A 21,128-nucleotide genomic window follows, 5' to 3' on the forward strand; every position below is an offset into this window, starting at 1 on the left:
GAGGGGACTCCTTGTGTGTAATAAGCAAAGGTCTAGCCGGGTCGGGGCGGGGGGGCCTTTAGGGCTGGGGAATGGAAGAAATAAAGTAAAGTGAGCCTTTAAGGTTGGGGATTATTCAACCTTTTGGAAGAAATAAAGTCACTAGTATAAAAAGGGACATTTGTGTCTGGAGTTTTGGACTTTTTGCGTCCGGAGTACTCCAGACGCATATGCCATAGACACAATTGGTCCCGACTATCTGCGTCCGGAGACTTTTATTTTTTTAATTAACAATCTGCGTTTGATTCTTCCCAGGATCCGACGCAGATAGTCTTTTCTAAAAAAAAATAATTTTTTTGTTATAACGTATTACTATATACACAGCTTCAGCATCATAGCATTTACAAAGTCTGTCCTATGCACAAAATATCTAAATATAAATCAGAATTCAGATCAGACTCTATCAATATGTAAGGATTACTTCTTTATTCTAATAGTAAGAAAACTATAAACAATTCGTTTTGCATCTATAGCACAAAATAAATATACTAGTTCAGAGATATATAGGTAAGAAAACTATCCAAAAAGAGTATCAACAATATGCACTCACTAAAACAATGGGCTAACTGTGATATTACATGAGTAGAATTATCCGACCACGCTGATTCTTCTGCATCTTGCTTCCTTCTGCCCCAATAACGTTCATCTTCATCAGATCTCCTAATTCTCTCCTCTGTTGTGCATAGAAGAGAGCAAGTAAATAAAAAAATTGTCTACCTCAAGTCTTGTTATGGGAATTAAACACTGCTACACTGATTCAAACAAGTATTAGAAGAAGTAATTTTATGAAAGTCACATTATGAAAGCATACACTGCTACACTGATTCAAGTACAGAGTGAACTATATCTGTCAGAAAGGTGGCAAAAACAATGGACATTACTCACATTAGTTTATGGAATCACAAAATATATAAGTACCTCAGAACTATCAGCACCATCATCCTCTTCTTCAGAAGTTCGTCCCCTGACTCGTCTTGCCTCTTCCGCTTCCTTAATTTTCTGCAACATCACATTCAGTCAAAACAACGTAAGATGTTAATATATGAGCCATAGGTCTTTTGCTTCTTTGCAAGCATCGCTGACTCCCTTTCTTGCCGCTGATATAGCTGGAAAAGAATCCAAGAACAACTGGGCAGTGTTTGACGGTTTGTAGAGCCGTGCGTAAAATCTTATAAGCAAACAAAAATGAATGCATCAATTCTGCCAAAGTTTAAACAAAACAAGAACATATCCTATTGACGGTTTGTAGAGCCGAAAACTGGGCAGACAGGAGGAGAAGTTAAGGAGTAGAGCCAATCATTAGAAAAGGGGAAAAAGCCTGCCATGTTAGTCATAAGTCATAACTGGACCTTATATCCACTCAAACCATACTAACTATAACATATTTTAAGCATGAAAATGAGCAGAGATGCTAGAAAGTACCAAGTAACTAAAATGAATAATAAATGAGATGAAATGAGACAAGTCATCAAGAAGCATACATATATTGCATGGCTTTGTGTGCGTATAGAAAAGATTAGTGATAACGTTAAATACGGTGAGCATTAACGGCTCGGCGGGTCGGCAGTGGGCTTTCCTACTGTCCGACCCACCGACCGTAAGACAGTACTCAGAGCAACCGACCAACATAAGTGAGTATTAACACTATCAATTAGAATTATCGGCAATTAATTAATCCAGCATCACATACCAGGTATAATAGCATATGTGAAACTGATTACTTGACTTGCCAAAGCCAGGTGCTTAGAAGTAATAGACTTTAAGCCTGACACCTGCATAATTTAATTCAGTTAAATGCTTTAAGAATAAACAATATGGCTTAATGCTAGCGAAAAATGTCCCAAATTGATTTGAAAAACTAGAAATCTCTTAGTCTGTAAGTCAATTCCAATATCCTTATCAGGACCTAACTCTACTAATCTATTACTCTTGTATGCCAGAATAATTCAACAAGGAGCCTATTCTAACAAAAGCAGCTTGCAAGGCTTAATTTAAGATTATTACAGCTAAATCTCCACAAAACATAGTATGCACACTACAAATCTAAACCCACATATTAAATCTCAAACTAGTCTTGTGCAGTTCAAAGTAATAAACAACAGTGATTTCTTTCAATAGTCCAAGTTGGCAAGTTGGCAAGTTGGCAACTTCATTCAAAGCTAGGGAGTTCCTCAATTTTCATATTTTCCAGATCATATAAGCAAGCAAATACTGTCCAAGGGGATGCCCAACTGTATTGAATTCAGCAGCAATTATCTCACACCCAATATTGAGCATTCCTGTTCTTAATTTGCATCCAGCAGTCATGTGCAAACTGTTAAAGAGTGTGAAAACTAGCTTCTCTTTAGTGACCACTAATCAATAGTTATGGATAGCTAATGAAAGAAAAGTAAAATACTATGACTGGACAATATACAAAATGTTGAATGTTAGACTATGACTGAGTGGAAAATGACGTATTTTTAAGATCTGGAATCTAAAGTTTTTCCGAACCTGAAAAAGAGATGCCTAGTTATTATCTCTCAACAAAGTTTATGCAATGGGTTAAAGAGCACTCATTATAATGCTATGAGCAGAAAAATATAAGAATCAACGCCTTGTGTAACGAAAAAGGTTGGAAATGTTTTACTATGCATGAGACTCAAAGTTTAACCATAGGCTAGCTAGTACAGAGTAGTAAACTGTCATCAAGAATTATTTCAAGTATAATTAAGGACTGCCAGCAAACTGGCTCTGTACCTATTTCCATAAACCAGTGATGCGAGATTCAATCTGGTGTTAGAAGTACCCCTTGAGATTCCATTCATAGGAACTGATCCCGTGATTTGAGATGAGAGTATGAATTGAGCACTGTTGCTGCACAACAAGGACATAATCCGAGATTCTTGCCACATAAGCACCAGCACCTAACATGCCTTCTTCAATATATTGGCTAAGAGTTTGATAACCTTTCAAGCACAGGGACAGTACAAAAAAAAGTGTGAGAAAATACATATACCCAACAAATTTAGGCCACTACCAAGATCAATAGGAAGCAGTTTTTTCTAGCTGATAATACAGATAGATGAATTGCCATGCAAATGAAATCATTTCAAATCAACATCATGGCACAGCACATTTGAGAGTTACCTTTGAGTTGAAGCCAAGCATGAATATTCCCATGCACTAGGATCAATCCTATCAACAGCCTGCATGCAGAGCATTCCGTGGTTATTTATCTCAGTTACGTGTTTGTAGAAATCACATTGTGGGTGATAATGCACCTTGTAGCAAGTTCAGTGATAGGGATAGCATCCAGACATAGAAAACTGCTAATATAGGAAGAGGAAAAAAGAAGGCTGATTGCACTTTACGTGCAATGATGAATAATTTCCAGACAAAGAAAGCTGCAAATATAGGAAGAGGAAAGAAATAAGGCAGATCACACTTAGAGACAATTTACTAATGATATGCTCACAACAAAGAATTTCTGCTCTCCAATTACACTTTCATACCCAAATAAAAGCATAAATCTCTTTTAATCAACACATTCAAGTAATTTGCTAAACGAAAGCTTTTTCACAGATATTCTGTATGCAAATACAAAAATACAAGATACTCATCAAGTGAACCACCAGAATCTAAGTCAATATTGCATACAACTATAACATTTAATTATAGTTTTCAGCAACTTCTGTGGTAAAAATAATCATGCAACAGTCAGTTCCAAGTATTTACAATTAGATGTCTGAAAAGCAAAGGAATTCTGTAAAGACAAACAGATATCCATCTACAAAGCCACAGAATCTGCTGAGAAGTGAGAATAAAAAGCGTTTTTACCCATCCCAAAAAAAGTGAGAATTGAACAATTGTTATGTGATTGAGGGCAATACCCTAGGGAAAAGCACAACTATGTGTCTATGTGGCAATGAATTTCTATTTACAGCATCATACCTGGCAAAATCTTAATACCATTTATTTTTCTTCTTTGAAATATTTTAGTAAAAATCATCAGGAAAAAAAAAATTAAAGTTAAATAGTCATTCCCGTACTGATTCCATAGCAAACTGAGCAAACAGAAACTACTAGGAACTAGCTCTAATGCTAAAATTTCCACAACAAACAGGGCTTGGTTCATTTTTCTCACCATTGTCTCTGTAATAACAAGGATTGTTATTGAATTCTTTTTTAGAAGAAAAATCAAATTACAATAATATTGAAGTAACAGAAGGTTTAGAGGGTTCATACCTGAAAATCACATAACACAACGAGGGTGGCTGACGGTGGAGGGGGAAATGGCGGACGGTGGTGGTGGCTGCGGTGGAGGCGGACGGTGGTGGTGCTCGCAGATGGTGTTTGGAGTTAAAGATGGTGCGGCGATGGTGAGATTGAATCCAGATCTAAACATTTTAATTTAAAAAAGAAAAAATAAGCAGCTGCGTCGGAAGTGGGGCACTTCGGGCGCAGCTGGTGTTACGGCTATCAGCTGGTTCATATTTAAAAAATAAATAAAAAATAAATAAATATTCGACATTTTAACAAAAAATGTCAGCGCGTCACTTTACGCGACGCAAATTGTCCTCTATTTTTGATCCATTTTATATTAGTGAGTGAGTCCATTTTACATGTTTGCAACAATATTAGTACGTATTAGATTTAGGAAGCCATTGGTGGCACAAAGTTCGTTAGTAGAGTTTTTATGTGGTTGTAGGCAAAGCCTGCTTCAATAGCCAATAGGGAAGACAATAAAGAAATTAATGTAAGTTGGTTGATTAGATTTAGGGCTGGCTACAAAATTATATATGGTTTGCATTGGTGAGAAAACTAAGACCATAAACCCTTTAAAAATATCCACTTGACTTCAATTCAGTTCCTACCAAATTCTAGAACCTACATGAAAGCCACAAAAGTCTTCAATGAAATATTTGGATTTTTTTAATTTAAGTTAGATTAATATTCATGTTGCACACCGAACTGGGTGTAAAAGGTACTCATGCCTTTTACGTAGATCCGATTTGAAATATTAGAGGCGGGGGCTTCGGGAAAGAACACCCCATGTCAATAATTGTGATTTTTAATTGTCAGGAGATTTTAGCCCAATCTTTTTCAGAATACCACACCTCTTATTTTAGCCCAATCTTTTTCAGAATACCACACCTCTTATAAGAACTCCATTTCTTCTCTCGATTGTATAAGTACATAATTCATGTTTATAATGCACAGAATTATATGGTACACATAAATTCATAACATAATACACATGTTCTGTATATACTTATTTTAAAATATCTTACTTATGTGTATTCTCAGCTATATAAATTGTCAAAAACACTATTAGAAATGACCTTAAGGAGGAAAGGAATTATATAAAAAGAATTGTAATACTGTAAAATCAAATTACATTATTTAGTAGGTATAAATAGAGTTTTTGAGAATTGAAAGATTAAAAATTAAAATGTCTTTTGATAATAATAATCATCAAGAATAATGTTACAATGTAATTGTGTTTCGCAAAGAAACTATAGCATACCGAACAGGTTCTGCGTGGTTAATAGTCCAGGTACTCATATTCTTAGTACTCAATCAAATTGACTGAACTAAATTTAACTGGTTAATAATACTCAATATAAAGTAGTTAATAATACTCAATATAATAAGGCACAGTTTCAAAAAAAATATAAAAGGCACACACATATAGACTATTCTCTTGTATGAATCAATTAAGAATTAACACAAACATAAGGTGTAAACATCATCATGACTACATTATGCAAACCAGTTTTTTATAGGAATTTTATGCATTATAAGTTTCTATTAAATCGTTCGTACACAAGTCCAAGATCAAGAACACCTTTAATTTGTGAAATTTGTTGTATGTTCTCGTATATACAAGGTGCATATAAGACAAATCCCATTTTGTCTCTATACCAAAATCCGGCAGAAAAATGGCCGGCCGGCCGGAATGTTTTTTTTGAAGGAATATATATAGTTACCAGAAGAATCTACCAAACAATCACAATCACAATCAGCCCTCTCTGTCCAATGAACTCCTCCAGAATCCACCTTCGTGGAACCGGTCCCACATCTCCGTTTCGAAGCCGTCTTCGGTGGCCGCACTGCTGCCGTCGTCAAATTCGTCGTAACAGGCCGTGCCGGACGAGCGTCCTTTGTTGCTGTCATCCGCGGCGGCGGCGACCATGGCGGTCTGGGACCCATTTTCCACCATCATCAGCTTCGTCTTCTTCCTCATCAGCCGCTTCTTTTTCTTCTTCCGCCACGCCTTCCGCAAAAGCCCCGCCGGCACCTTGTAAACCGCCGTGACGAGGAAATGCAAGGCGGCGCAAGGGCAGCAGCAGCACACCATCGCGCACGCCGCCGTGCCGCCCGCAAAGTCCCCTATCATCACGGCGCTTCCGCGCTTTTCCTCTTCCCCCGCACTCCTCATCCTCTCCGCCAGCAACGGCTGCCGCCGGGTCGCCCCCGGCGAATCGATCACAACTTGCTCACTCATCCCGCTACCAAATTACCATAACCGCAATCCCCAGATTCAATCCGAAAAATTGAACAAAGGGTTTTGGTGATTTCGAATGGAAAACCGAAAGGACGCGTATAAAAATGAAATTCAATTCACAAAAAAATTGATAGATAGAGACGTAATATAGGGAGACTGCAATTTGGGTCACTCAGTATACTATTTGTAGACGGAAACTGCTAAACGTATCGACGTATCATTCGCATTTTTTATTTTTCATTTTCATTTTTTTATGGAACGTGCAATTCACTACTAGGGCCCGTTTGGCTGCTGCCTGCTGTCAATAAGCATAGCCATTTGCCTTATATTCTACTTCAGTTTATTTTTTAATTATTTTTTATACCAATAAATCCTCTTGAAATCCTATGACTAGTAATATTATTTACGTCTTCCAAAAAAAAAAAGAAGTAATATTATTTACGAAAAAGTATTAAGTCACTAAATTTATTGCTTCTATGTAATTGGACCATGGAAGATAGCAAGCCTGTATTAAACTATCAATCAAGCAAAATATATGAATTTAAACATTTTTTCAATTTCTCCTGGTAAAAATTCGATTATATTGCTAACATGATACATATCAAGAGTCATCATTTTCTTTGGGCAAAAACTTGTGTGAAACCGTCTCACCATGAGACAGGTCGGGTCGGGTCAAGATACAAATGTAACACTTATATGCACAAATGTCATACTTATATGCTCAAATGTAATACTAATCAGAAATAAAATTTTTATTACTTATAAGGATAAATGTAATACTTTTAAGGAAAAATACAATACTTTTACATTTCGATTTAAAAGTATTACATTTTTCCTCAAAAGTATTATATTTGCCCTTATAAGTAAGGGGTACTTGTCAACATTACTTATTATGAAAAATGTATTACTTTTTCTCTTATAAGTAACAAAAATTGTATTCTTGGCTAGTGTTATATTTGAGCATATAAGTATAACATTTGCATAGTGCTTTGACCCGACCCGACCCGTCTCACGAATAAGAATCCGTGAGACGGTCTCACACAAGTGTGACCCTTTTCTTTGTCATACTAGTTGAGATGAAAGATTAAATGTTTTCAACTCAAATTAAATAAATTAGAAAATGTTACAATTGCACATATTTTGCTTGTTTGATGGTTCGATTGCATACTTTTTTAGTTCAATGACTCAATTCGACAAGAACGATATCGTTTTAGTGACATATTTGACATTATTTCTACTATTTATTTATAAAATTTAAAATTCGATATTATGTTTAAAAACAATTAAACTCATTTCACTCTGTTAATCACCTTGTGTTCACTTGACACCTCTATGGTATTGACTCTTTGGACTATAACAGATGAAAAGAATATATTAAACAGATACTAGCTTGTTATAGAGTTGAAAATTCATTTTACTCTAAATAGAAGTGTTAGATGGACATATAATTATGTTTTTGGTATAAAATGTCTACATCTTTAATAAATGTATAAAAAATGATAAGAAATGCATAATTTTTATATGATATTTAATCATTCTAAAATTCTAAATGCATAAAAATTCCTTAAAAAATCAACTTATTCTTTATACTTTAACTTTAATTCGATAATATCAAGTAGGGCACTGACATCACTCCACCTATCACTATCTCTATCTAAATACCACTCAATATCTTTTAATTAATTATGTTTTGACTATTTCTGCACCAATCAATTAATTTTCCTTTTAAAATTATAATGTGTTCCGATTAACATCAAATTAAAAAATGCAAATTATATTCTTTAATAATCAATTAATTAATATTTTCAAAATAAAAAAATTAATTAATATAATATAATCCGTTGAAAATAATTTGTACAGTAAAAAAATATTATTATAGGAAAAATGGGAACAGAGAGTATTGGCTAATTAAAGCACATATCTCAATTTACCTTATTCAGTAGTCTATCAATGATAGACTTTTAAGTTTGGATTAAATTTATAGAAAAAAAAATTGTCAGCTGTGTGATCTTCTAGAAGTGAATGAATTGGAGCCGTGTCAGCAAGCTGATAGGTGGGGTCCTAAATTGAGGCCATAAATACTGAAATAGAACTCCGTATATGTGGATATCCGTTGGGATTTGACTGCGCAATTTCTTAATTGTTAACTAATCTTAATTACTAGTATTTAATTCTTTTTGGCAGCTGTATTACCATCATCTTTATATTTTGAATAACTTTTAAGAATAAAAAAAGAGAGGAATTAAAACAATTGATAAATGGGTTAGTTCAAATGTGGATAACCTGACTCCTTTCTATGTTCTAGATATCTTTCACTAATCACAATTTTATTTTAGTACTGTCGACTCTGTTACAATGCAGTATATGTTCATAACTACTTTCTCAACCTATTGAAGTACAAAGAATCAATATCGCCTCTATTGAAACTCGAACTCACCCCTTCCATATCGCCTTCACTAATCACAATTAATTATACATGAAACTAATTAGATCCGGACCCACTAATTAAACATATGTTAATTGAGCTCTTTAGTCAGAATTTTTTTACAATAATTTTCAATTTGACTAAGATTATATATATATATATATATATATATATATATATATATATATATATATATATATATAGAGAGAGAGAGAGAGGAGAGAGAGAGAGAGAAGGTAACACTTATGTGAGATCTGTGAGACGGGTTGGATCTTTGATTAATGCGTCAGATCTTTTACCTTATTAATCAAAGATATGACCCGTCTCACGGTTTGAGACGCGTGAGATGGTCTCATATAAATTTTTGCCATATATATGTGTGTGTGTTGCAAAAAAAATAAAATATATATATGTGTGTGTGTGTGCGCGCGCGCGCGCGCATGTGTATACTGATTTAAATGCGGACAGTATTTATTGTGCGGTCGATGCAAATTCACTATTAGGTAAGCAAAAATGTACCACACAGTGTTCGAAAATGCACCACAATGAAATGCACAAATTCACCACAATGAAATGCACCAATGCACCATAAAATACACCACATACCAAAAAATGCACCACACCATACTTAATGGTGCATTTTCGAATACATTGTGCTGCTTTTATGCGTACCTAATGGTGAGTGACTGCACAGCTGCACGGGTGACCCTATATGTGTGTGTGTGTGTGTATCACACACACACACACTAGTTTTATACGCGCATTGCGCGAATGAGATAATGCCTAATGTTTATTTTTAAATAAATACTTCAAAGTATATCAAATTATATGGGAGATGTTCATGCCTAGGTAATTGAATGTTGAATTTTCTTATTTAAAAGGGTAATTCTAAGTTCACGAATGCAAGATAATATAATCGAGATTGATTATAATTGTCACTAAAATAATTGTTTGCAACTTTATAAAAATGCCTGTCTAAATACTTAGTCTAACAACAATAGTATAAATAAATACTACTTTTGATTTAAATTTTCTCTAAGTCTTCTTAATTACCATGTACATATTGTTATAAGCATAAAAGCATATCAGCTCCTTAGGTGTTCTGCTCGAGATACTTTTAGTTCAACCATTATTGTTGAATGAGTTCTTACGGATAGAGAAATGCTTAGTTTATTTAAGAAATGAGATAAGATAAGGTAGTAAATATTTATTCATTTTAAATTAGGTTAATAATGAAATACGATTTACTTTATATAATTGTTTGCAACTTTATAAAAATGCTTGTCTAAATACTTAGTCTAAAAACATAAATAAATACTACTTTTGGTTTAAATTTTCTCTAAGTCTTCTTAATTACCATGTACATATTGTTATAAGCATAAAAGCATATCAACTCTTTAGGTGTTCTGCTCGAGATACTTTTAGTTCAACCATTATTGTTGAATGAGTTCTTGCGGATAGAGAAATGCTTACTTTATTTAAGAAATGAGATAAGATAAGGTAGTAAATATTTATTCATTTTAAATTAGGTTAATAATGAAATACGATTTACTTTATATAATTGTTTGCAGGTTAATAATGAAATACGATTTACTTTATATAATTGTTTGCAACTTTATAAAAATGCTTGTCTAAATACTTAGTCTAAAAACAAACTTTATAAAAATGCTTGTCTAAATACTTAGTCTAAAAACAATAGTATAAATAAATACTACTTTTGGTTTAAATTTTCTCTAAGGTTCCGTTTGAAAAGCAGAAAAATGACTTCTGGAAAATGAGTCATTTTCCGTAAAACAGTTTCATTTCCAGTGTTTGGATGTATTATGGAAAGCTGTCTTTGTGTGTTTGGTTCATTTTCTGGAAAATGGATAGAATTGTATAATTAAACATTGTAATTGTTTTATTTAAAATATAAAAAATTATAATAGTTATTAAAATAATGGTATTTAATAAAAAATAGAATTTATAAAAAAAAATGTAGCAAAGGTTTTCGGCGGTTTCCCCACCTCCTTGGTCCATGGTCATGGGTGATACGGCTTGGTTTTGGTCGAAAACATGTGAAATAGCTATTCTGGCGATTCCGTAAAATGACTTACGGAAAAAAATTCCGTAAGTCATTTTCCAAAAAATTGAACTGATTTTCCTTGGTCAACGGAAAACATTTTCCGGACGTTGCCAAACACAGAAAACTCGGAAAACATTTTCCGGAAGTCATTTTACGGGTTACCAAACACACCCTAAGTCTTCTTAATTACCATGTACATATTGTTATAAGCATAAAAGCATATAAGCTCTTTAGTAGGGGTGGGAATAGGCCAGACCCCTTCATAAGGGCCTACGGCCTGACCTAGCCTATTTAATAAAAAGGACAGGCCTAGGCTTAATTAGAAGCCTATTTAGTTAAATAGGCATATGCCTATATTTAAAAGTCTAGCTTACAAGCCCGCAGGCCTAGCCTATATATATATATATATATATATATATATATATATATATATATATATATATATATTTATATTTAATATTTAATTATTATATGATACATTTTATATCTAATATATTTTTATATATATACATTTTAATATTTATATAAATGTATAATATTTATATACATTTTAATATATTTTTTTACAGGTATACTTTAAAAGGCTTTAAAATGTAGGTCTTAAATAGGTTCAAGGCCTATTTAAATAGGCTCAAAGCCTATTTAGGATATATTTTGAAGCGTTTTTAAAGGCCTATATGTTAAATAGGCTTTTAAAAAGGCTTCAGGTCAGGCCAGGCCAACTATAGGCTCAGGCTTGAGCCTAAAAAAAAGCCTACATACAGGCTTAGGCCCAGGCCCAGGCCCAGGCCCAGGCTTTAGATTTCCATAGCAGGCCCAGGCCTAATTTTCTAAAGCCCGGCTCGGCCTAGCCTATTTCCACCCCTACTCTTTAGGTGTTCTGCTCGAGATACTTTTAGTTCAACCAGTATTGTTGAATGAGTTCTTGCGGATAGAGAAATGCTCAGTTTATTTAAGAAATGAGGTAAGATAAGGTAGTAAATATTTATTCATTTTAAATTAGGTTAATAATGAAATACGATTTACTTTTAAAGTGAACAACTATGATGTAGTTCATTATATATATATATATATATATATATATATATATATATATATATATATATATATTGTTCAAATACGGCGGCGAGCTCCGGTGCGGTCATGCGACCTAATTTGCACCATCCAATTTCATTAGTCCTACTAAATTCGCGTATGTTTAAGTGGGGTTATTATGGTAATTTTAGTATTTATATTACGTGAATTGGAATGGTGCATTTTAGTACATAGTGTGGTGCGTTTGAATACATGTTGTGATGCGTTTTATTACGTATGTTGGTGCATTAACTGTGTTGTGGAATGATGTGTTTTAATCTATCCGATGGTGCATTTTCATACGTAGAATGATGTGTAATTGTGTTGTGGAATGGTATATTTTAATACGTCATCTGGTGCATTTTAGTACATTGAATGGTGTGTATTTTAACACATGTGTTTCTAATAAGTGTGGTGCATTTTAATACGTAGAATGATGCATATTTTAGCACATGTTTTCTAATATGTGTAAATAGTGTATGCTTATAATCTGAAATGAGGCATGTTGTGTTACATTTTAATACGTAGAATGATGTGTTTTATTAAGTATATATGATGAATTTTAAGTGAATAGGCGCATTTGGTATATTGTGTAGAATGGTGTGTTTTATCGATCCTCTGGTGCGTTTTAGTACGTAGAATGATGTGTTCTTTAACATATATATATATTGCGTGTTGATTTGATGAGTTAATATGATTTAATGGCTGAAAATAGGCCGCACGGCCACACCTGACTCTCTCTCTCTCTCTCTCTCTATATATATATATATATATATATATATATATATTACTGGGTACTTTTCGGCTTCAATTTTTGAGTTATTTGAATACCCTCTTTTCAACAAATCCTTTCCAAGTAGTTAATATGATTAATAAATCATCCCCAAGTAGTTAATATCCTCCCCAAGTAGTTAATATGATTAACAAATCCTCCCCAAGTAGTTAATATGATTGGCTAACTAATGTAACTATATCTTCTTCTTTTTTTGATAATGAATGTTTTTTTTGAATAAGGGTACTGTAGACACCTAATCTATAGTATATATAAAAGCATTATCCACCTCTATAATTTTCACGCCCAAATGTAGGGGTATTTTAGTAATATGGTAATAATAATAATAATAATAATAATTAATTATTATTATTATTATAGAATAATATTAATGATAGAATAATATTAATTATAATTGATTATAATAGGTTATTAGTAATTATGATAATTATTATGATAGAATAATATTAATGAGATAAGAATGTGGTTTGATTGTTACAATTTTTGGTAATGTCAATCATATTATATATATATATATATATATATATATATATATATATATATATATATATAACAATTTTATATCTATATAATCTATATATGCTATGAACAGATACTACATTGTAACAGAGTCTGTAGTACTCAAAATATATAATCTATACTTCTATACTATCTATACTCTATACTATATATAAAAGTAACATCCTCCTTCCAAATTTTTTCTCGATCAAAATTTTGTTAATATTTAATTACATAATTTATTAGTAAAATAATTAGTAAAGCTTAATTGGTAAGAAAATTTTATTAATTAATGGAAAATTTTATTAAATAGAAAATTTTATTAATTAATGGAAAATTTTATTAAATAATATCTATTTATCTATTAATTATAATTGGTAATAATCATTATTGACAAATTGAAAAGGAAACGAATATTATTAATTAATGGAAAATTATAAAAATTCCTAATTGACTGAAATAATATTTGATTAAGAGGTAAATTGAAAAAGGAATTTGATATTATTAATTTATAATTCTCACATTCCCTACCTATAAATACAATGGATGGTGACAAAAAAAATTTTATAATTCTTCATTTTGCACTTGCCTCCCTTGCCTCCTCATGTTGGTAGTTTTTTCATTCCCTTCTTCCACCGCCCAGTAAGAAATCATATTATAAGGTTATGATATTACGCTAAATCTTCCTTTTATGATATAATTTAATTATTGCGTTTTCTTTTTATAATTATGTAATGGCCAGGTGTTTGCAAGCTTTTGAGCTTCGAAGAACATCCAATTGTTCAGAAACCTGTTGATCCTAGCCTCTTCATGCATTGTTATACTAATGGTCTGATGGTCAAAATAATTCATCCTCTATTCATTTAAGTCTGTCCCCTTTTTTCTCATTTTTGATGTGCAAACTAAATTGCTGAGGATAATGATTAATTGTCTCTATGAATTGGTGCATCTCCATCCAAAATGCTTAGATAATTATCGAATGTGCTTTCTTTCAAATCGTTGTGGGTTGTAGGAGTTGAAATGCATAATTTTGACTTATGTTCCTTCATCAGTTTTAATGAAAGGTGACTACAAGAGTGGCGTATCAAAGAGAGTGTTGCAGATTGTTGGAAGCATGAAACGAGATTGGATGCAGGTTTTTTTTTTTTTTTTTTTTTTAAATAACTCTATAGTTGATATATGGATGAATGATTTTGTGATGTCTAAGTGGTCTCTCTCATGAAAATTTTAAATTAATTGCGACCTGTATATTTATGCACTCTCTTATGGGTTCAGATATTCAAAATCTAATGTTGTAAGTATATATATTGCAAAAGTTGGTCGGTTAATTAAGTTATACTATTAGATATCTTTTCTACACCATTAACATGTAATATGCATTTTTATTATATAATAGTGGACATTATATTTAATTTTTAAATTATTTCTTCTTTAGTTTTCTATATTTATTTTAATAATAATATAATTATCTAATCATAATAATATATAAAATTGTCTAAGACTACAAATTGGATTCCAATAACACCTTTTCATGACATTGTTATTGCCTAATATTCTTATTAATTATTTCCAACCTAATTATTTAAATTCCTAGCCGAAATTAATGTATCAAAATCTTAATTATTTATTAACATAATTGCTTAATATTCTTATTTTATATTTAAGGTATAATATTATTAGTACAAAAATAGATTATCATTCCCTTCTTTTGAGTAATTATTATGATATTTTTATGGATTTTTTATACTTGCCATTATATTATAAAAATATAATTGATTTTTTACTAATATTATATATATATATATATATTTATTTATTTATTTATTAGTACAAAATAAATTATTCATGTGTTAATAATTGCCTAATAATTATTATGGTAATTCTCATCACCTACTATGATAATCTATATACATATTTTTATACTTAAGTATAATATTATTGGCACAAAATAAATTATAATTATCTTTTCTTTAGGTGCAAATACTTAACTTAATAATTAAATATTAATATAATTGCCTAATTTTTATATATTGTAATCATTATGGTAATTCTCATTCCCTTCTTCCATGTAATTATTTAAGTAATATATATAAAAGTATAATATTATTATAATTATAACTAAAGAATAATTGAATAATTTTTTCGACATTAATATACTATAATTATTCAACCTTTTTTTTATATATAATTTTCCTAATAAAATTTGTATCTAATTGATTTTGAGACTAATATATAAATCATTATATTTCAAGTTTTTTTTTTACCTTACCATAATTCATCATTTTTCATTGTATCTCTTGCTTTTTTCAGCCACATAATAAAACTCTATCCATATTGGTTCTTACTTTCGTTTTACTCAATGGAATAAATGCCTAATGTATTGCTTAGGCAATTAGGGTACGATTGATTCGATTGTACAGGGTGTTAGGGTTAAAAGATTGAGATAATTTTTTTTGTTTTGTCGAAAACAATTTTAATAAGCTGCTATAAATATAAATAAATAAATAAATAAATATATATATATATATATATATATATATATATATATATATATATTTTATTTTATTTATTTATTTACTTAGATTAGATGATTAAAATAATAGTGTCATTTAATATAGATACATGTAAAAGATAATCATTACTATTATTTTAATCATCTAATCTAAGTAAATAAATAAATAAAATACAATATATATATATATATATATATATATATATATATATATATATATATATATATATATATATGTGGACTATGCAAATTACTAGCATATTTTATGTATGTGTAATTTGCATAATTATGTTTATATTCTAGGCACATTTGATTTATTTAAATTCAAATGTTTTAAAGTCACGTGTTGTATCTAATAACATAATATTTTATAATATGTTTTTTGGTAAAATATTGTGACGATCAATATATACAAGCAATTTAATATTACAAGAGAACAAATATTATATTGAGTGATATTTTTACACTAATCACATAATAAAATAATTGTACAAGTTCAATATTAGAATTTTTTTATTGTTCTATCTTTAATTTTATTATCTAAATATATAATTTAAAATATTTATCCGTGCATCGCACGGGTAATTGGCCAATTATTTGCTTGAATTCAAGCAAGGATAACATTAGAAAACATAATCGATCTAATCATTTTCATAATTTGCACTATATTATATTGATGTTATAATTTATATAATTATATATCGATCTAAATATTCTTAAAACATTATAACAAAATTCATTCCGTGCAACACACGGGCAAAAATACTAGTTCTAAAATAAAGAAATGAATATGTATTATTATATTTTTAGTTGTAGGTACTGATTTATTTAATTTAATAAAAGTAATAGAGCGTGGTATTTACTTTACATCCATAACTAATCATTCAAATCACTACAATTAAAATAATTCACAACTCTGATCATTCAAATCAATCTCGCAAGCGAATATATAATTCCATTAAAATAAGGGAAAAGTGTAATTTATGTCCTTCCATAATATGCCAATTATCAATGTCACTCATTCATGAATTATCAGTGGTGTGAATGTTGTCCCTCAATTTTTAAAAATGGTAAATATATTGCTCCTCACATACTGACATGAGGGGCAATATTTACACAACGAGAGGGACAATATATGTACTACTTTTTAAAATTGAATGACAACATTTATATATTATTGAGGGGCATAAATTACAATTTTCCCTTAAAATAATTAAATACTGTTAACCATTCAAACCAGACCTTTTGTTTGGCGGTCTTCCCAAATCCCAAAGGCAATGGCATTAGGGTTGTTACCTACCCATCTTGGTTATTTTAACTAGCTATGGGAAGATACATGATCACTTGGATATCATGTGCATGTTTGGTAAGCAATCCTGGCACTGTTTATATTCGTATACTACCATTTCATCAACCTTTGCAGCAAATGACAACTAATAACTGGCTTGGGGATAGTAAAATTATTATTATTATTATTATTATTATTATTATTACTAATGCAAAATACAAATCGAGTTATTTCCACTTTTGGTCCCACGACTATGGTACCAATTCCACATTTGGTCCCACGATTTTTAAATCCCTACCACATTTGATCCTTCCGATCAAATTCCGGCCACATTCCGGTCACCGACCTTATTTTCCGGCGAATGAATTCAGTTAAGGATATTTTTTCATTTCACCGATGATGTTAGCTATCTCTTGGGCTAAAGATTAATTAGATGCTAGGTCCGACTCTTGGGGGACCTTGGTTGGTTTCATCGACTATAGCATCTCCTCCAGCGGCTATAGTGCTAGTCGGACCTCTCAAGGTACTTGGGTGGAAAACCAACCCTGGTGAAACAGACAGACCCTTGCTTTGCCGGCTAAGACATTTTTGCAGGAATGACGAATGCTTTCTTTATGACTTGGTCACTTGGCCATTTCGGCATATCTCGAGTTTGATTGTGTAAAAGGAAAGGGTAGAACGGGTCCAAACTAAAAACACATGATGTTTAACAACATGTGAAAGTCAAACTCATTTAAGGTGATAATCAAGTAGCACTTAACTAGCCTGCATGATCAACATTCAACACCCTACTTCTTGAAACACTCCCAGGTTGAATAATGGTGAAACCGAGGTTTACTTAAAAACTATCTTCATAGCCAAAGTATTCAAGAATGGTGACTCTTTCATGTTGCTAACAACGGGTAAAACTAGGAACGCATGTTTTTCGTAGTGTTCCCCACGGACGATGCCAATGATGATTTTATTGGAACCGGATCCACCATAAATCAGGTATACGGGTACAGAATGGGGCTAGGAAGAAAGTAGTTTTATTACCCAAGGCACTAAGCCCAAAATAGTATGTACAAAGTCCGAGATATTGGCCCAAAATGACAGCCCAAATAATTGTTGTTTCGATGCAGAGTTTTTTCCCAAAATGGTCCCTCGACTATTACTCATTCTCAATTTTGCATTTCGACTTTCAATTGCACCAAATGTGGTCCTTCGACTTTCAAAAACTCACCCAATTCAGTCCTCTGTTACATATTCTGTCTAATCAGTGTTAAAATGGAGGGTATTTTTGTCCATTTTACCTATTGTTAGCGTAATAAACATTGAGAAATAGTTTAGGGACCATTTTGAGAATAGTCGAGGGACCCTTTTGGGAAAAACTCTTTTATTTATTTCATTTTTGTTTACTTTCATTTTTAGACTATCAAATTAGAATTTTTGTAGATTCTTTTCTCACAAATATAAATATAGTTAAAATCGCACAATCCAATCTCAAAATTTTTAACTTTATTTACAGATTTTTTTCCCTCTATCTAAACATACAAACTATTCCTATCAAGTTTTACAATAAGTTCCGTAAATTTCATAAATACTTATATAATTTTTATTTTTATCTTGTTATGTTCATACACAAACAATCACTATATATCACATTAAATATTATTTTTATCATTGAAAATAATATTTCTTTTCGAGTTTAGATACCCAAAGAGCGCAAAATATAGGGGACCGAAGGTAAGCTTTTCCAGTAAACTTCTTGGCTGAGCCGAAAAGTAAAATCCCGTCAATGTTTCTTGTATTTGATTTCGAAGTAATTATTAAATTTTATATTTATTTGCATTATTTAAGATATTTTATGGAATCTTTTATATGTTTTCCTCTTCTTATTTTTTAATTAATATAATTAATTATTAATTATTAAGGCAAGTGTAATTTATTTTGTACTGTGGACACATTATTTTTAATACTTTTGATTTAATTAAATTATACCTTAATTATAAAAATCATACCTATAATTTTAGTATATTACACGGGGCACAATAATTACTATAAATATTGTTTAATAATTTTCAATTTGTATTCAGCAATAAAATTAATAGTTAATTTTTAAGTCAATTATAAAATCTTTTGTACTGTGGGCACATTATTTTTAATTATTTAGGTTTAATAATATTATATCTTATTTATAAAAAATCCAAAGTAATATTTTTAGTACTACGGATGTGACTAAAAATCATTTTAATTGGTGCCTAAATGAAATTTTTGCAACACTGATAATTAATAATAATAATTATTATTATTGCTGAATAATTATTTATGTTAGTTCTCATCAATTATACTTAAGTATAATACTATTGGCACAAAATAAATTATACTTACCTTGAGATTGTATGTTTAGATGGAGGGAAACAATTTGTAGAGAAAGTTTAAAATTTTGATGTTGAATTGTGCGATTTTAACTATTTATATTTGTAAAAAAAATGTATAGAAATTCTAATTTGATAGAGTCTAAAAAATGAAAATAAACAAAAATGAAAGAAATAAAAGAGTTTTCCCAAAATGGTCCCTAGACTATTCTCAAAATGATCACTCGACTATTTTTCATTGTATATTAAGCATAAAATAGGTAAATAGACGAAAATGCCCTCTATTTTAACACTGATTAGACAGAATATGTAACAAATGACTGAATTTGATGAGTTTTTGAAAGTCGAGGGACCACATTTGGTGCAATTGAAAGTCGAAATGCAAAATTGAGAATGAGCAATAGTCAAGGGACCATTTTAGGAAAAAACTCTTTCGATGCATAAACCATTAAAAAAAATTTGCCTAGACTTTTTTAAAGGTTCCCTGTTTCCCTTATTACATGGCGTCGATATTATCTGATGTGGAGCTTCTTTTTTTCTTTTTTTTTTTTATCAATTCCTCCTAAATTAAAGTTTTTTTTTTGGAAAGTTTTGGGTTGTTCCTTAATTAATCGAAAATTCAATCCAATGGGAGCCGCACCACTAATCGACAATCACAAAAATCTTCAGAAATCAATGGAGGTTCCGAAAGTTATCACTTCTTTCTCTCACGAAACTGATCCCTAACAGGGCGTTTGGTTGGGAGGAGGGAATTAGGGGGGAAAAGAATTGTAATTCGGTGGAATTGCAATTCAATGAATAAGGTAGGAATTGAAATTACAGTGTTTGGTATGCAGGAATAGGAGTACAGGGAATTGAAAGATAAGAAGCGACAAAATGACTAAAATGTCCTTATATTGTGGTAGTAGTAGTAAATAATTATTATTATTATAATAATAATAATAATTCATTCAAATAATAATAATAATAATTCATTCAAATAATAATACCTTCGTCCCATTTTGTTTGTCTGATTCTGTTAACGAGGCTTAACTGAAGTTATTTTTAATTCAAATTTTCATAATATTAAGTTTAGTATTAGTATATAAAATTTATATATTTAGAAACTACATCAAAAGTACTATTAAACACAAAAAATAAAATTTAAAAATAATTAAAAATTATTAAAGAAAATAAGCAATGAAGAAAGAGTTAATTTGACCAATGAATAGTAAACAAGACAGGTAAAATGAGACAGAGGGAGTAATAATAATAATAACAATAATAATAGTAATAATAATAATTCTTTCAAAATAATAATAATAATAATTCTTTCAAATTAAAAAAAGAAAAAAAAAACAAAAGGTATGGGATGAGGGACAAAATTGTCTTTACACTAACAAATTGCCCCTCCTCTCCACCGAATTGCAATTCATGGGGGTACCCCATGAATTGCAATTCAACATTTGGAGGGAATTGCAATTCTGCGGAATTGCAATTTCCCTCCAACCAAACACTGTAGTTTGGGAATTCACTGAATTGCAATTCACCCCAAACTACATCCAACCAAACAGGCCATAATTTCATCAATCAGCAGCCTCTTCTTTA

General features: G+C 30.8%; 1 protein-coding gene and 1 long non-coding RNA gene across 4 annotated transcripts; both read right to left on the reverse strand.

Moving 5' to 3' along the window:
* Positions 1–448: 448 nt before the first annotated feature.
* On the reverse strand, positions 449–4,563 carry LOC116005329. Of its 3 annotated transcripts, none has more exons than XR_004094952.1 (6): positions 4,267–4,563; positions 3,303–3,425; positions 3,169–3,227; positions 2,779–2,987; positions 958–1,811; positions 449–712 (listed from the first exon to the last, which is right to left on the reverse strand). It is a non-coding gene; the product is annotated as an uncharacterized LOC116005329 (long non-coding RNA). The 3 variants fall into 3 exon arrangements; XR_004094951.1 differs by lacking the exon at positions 3,303–3,425 and having other exon boundaries at positions 958–1,038; positions 1,730–1,811; positions 4,267–4,539; XR_004094950.1 differs by lacking the exon at positions 3,303–3,425 and having other exon boundaries at positions 4,267–4,558.
* Positions 4,564–6,043: 1,480 nt separating this feature from the next.
* LOC116003914 lies at positions 6,044–6,529 on the reverse strand. Its single transcript, XM_031243855.1, has one exon. The coding sequence runs from the start codon at positions 6,527–6,529 to the stop codon at positions 6,044–6,046; it is 486 nt and encodes a 161-aa protein (XP_031099715.1).
* Between the last annotated feature and the right edge of the window lie 14,599 nt (positions 6,530–21,128).

This window comes from Ipomoea triloba, chromosome 14 (assembly GCF_003576645.1).
Source record: "Ipomoea triloba cultivar NCNSP0323 chromosome 14, ASM357664v1".
NCBI classification, from domain to species: Eukaryota; Viridiplantae; Streptophyta; class Magnoliopsida; order Solanales; family Convolvulaceae; genus Ipomoea; species Ipomoea triloba.

Bases quoted from the DNA above. Each gene is read 5' to 3' on its own strand.
- LOC116003914 (XM_031243855.1), bottom strand. From the start codon at position 6,529: ATGAGTGAGCAAGTTGTGATCGATTCGCCGGGGGCGACCCGGCGGCAG.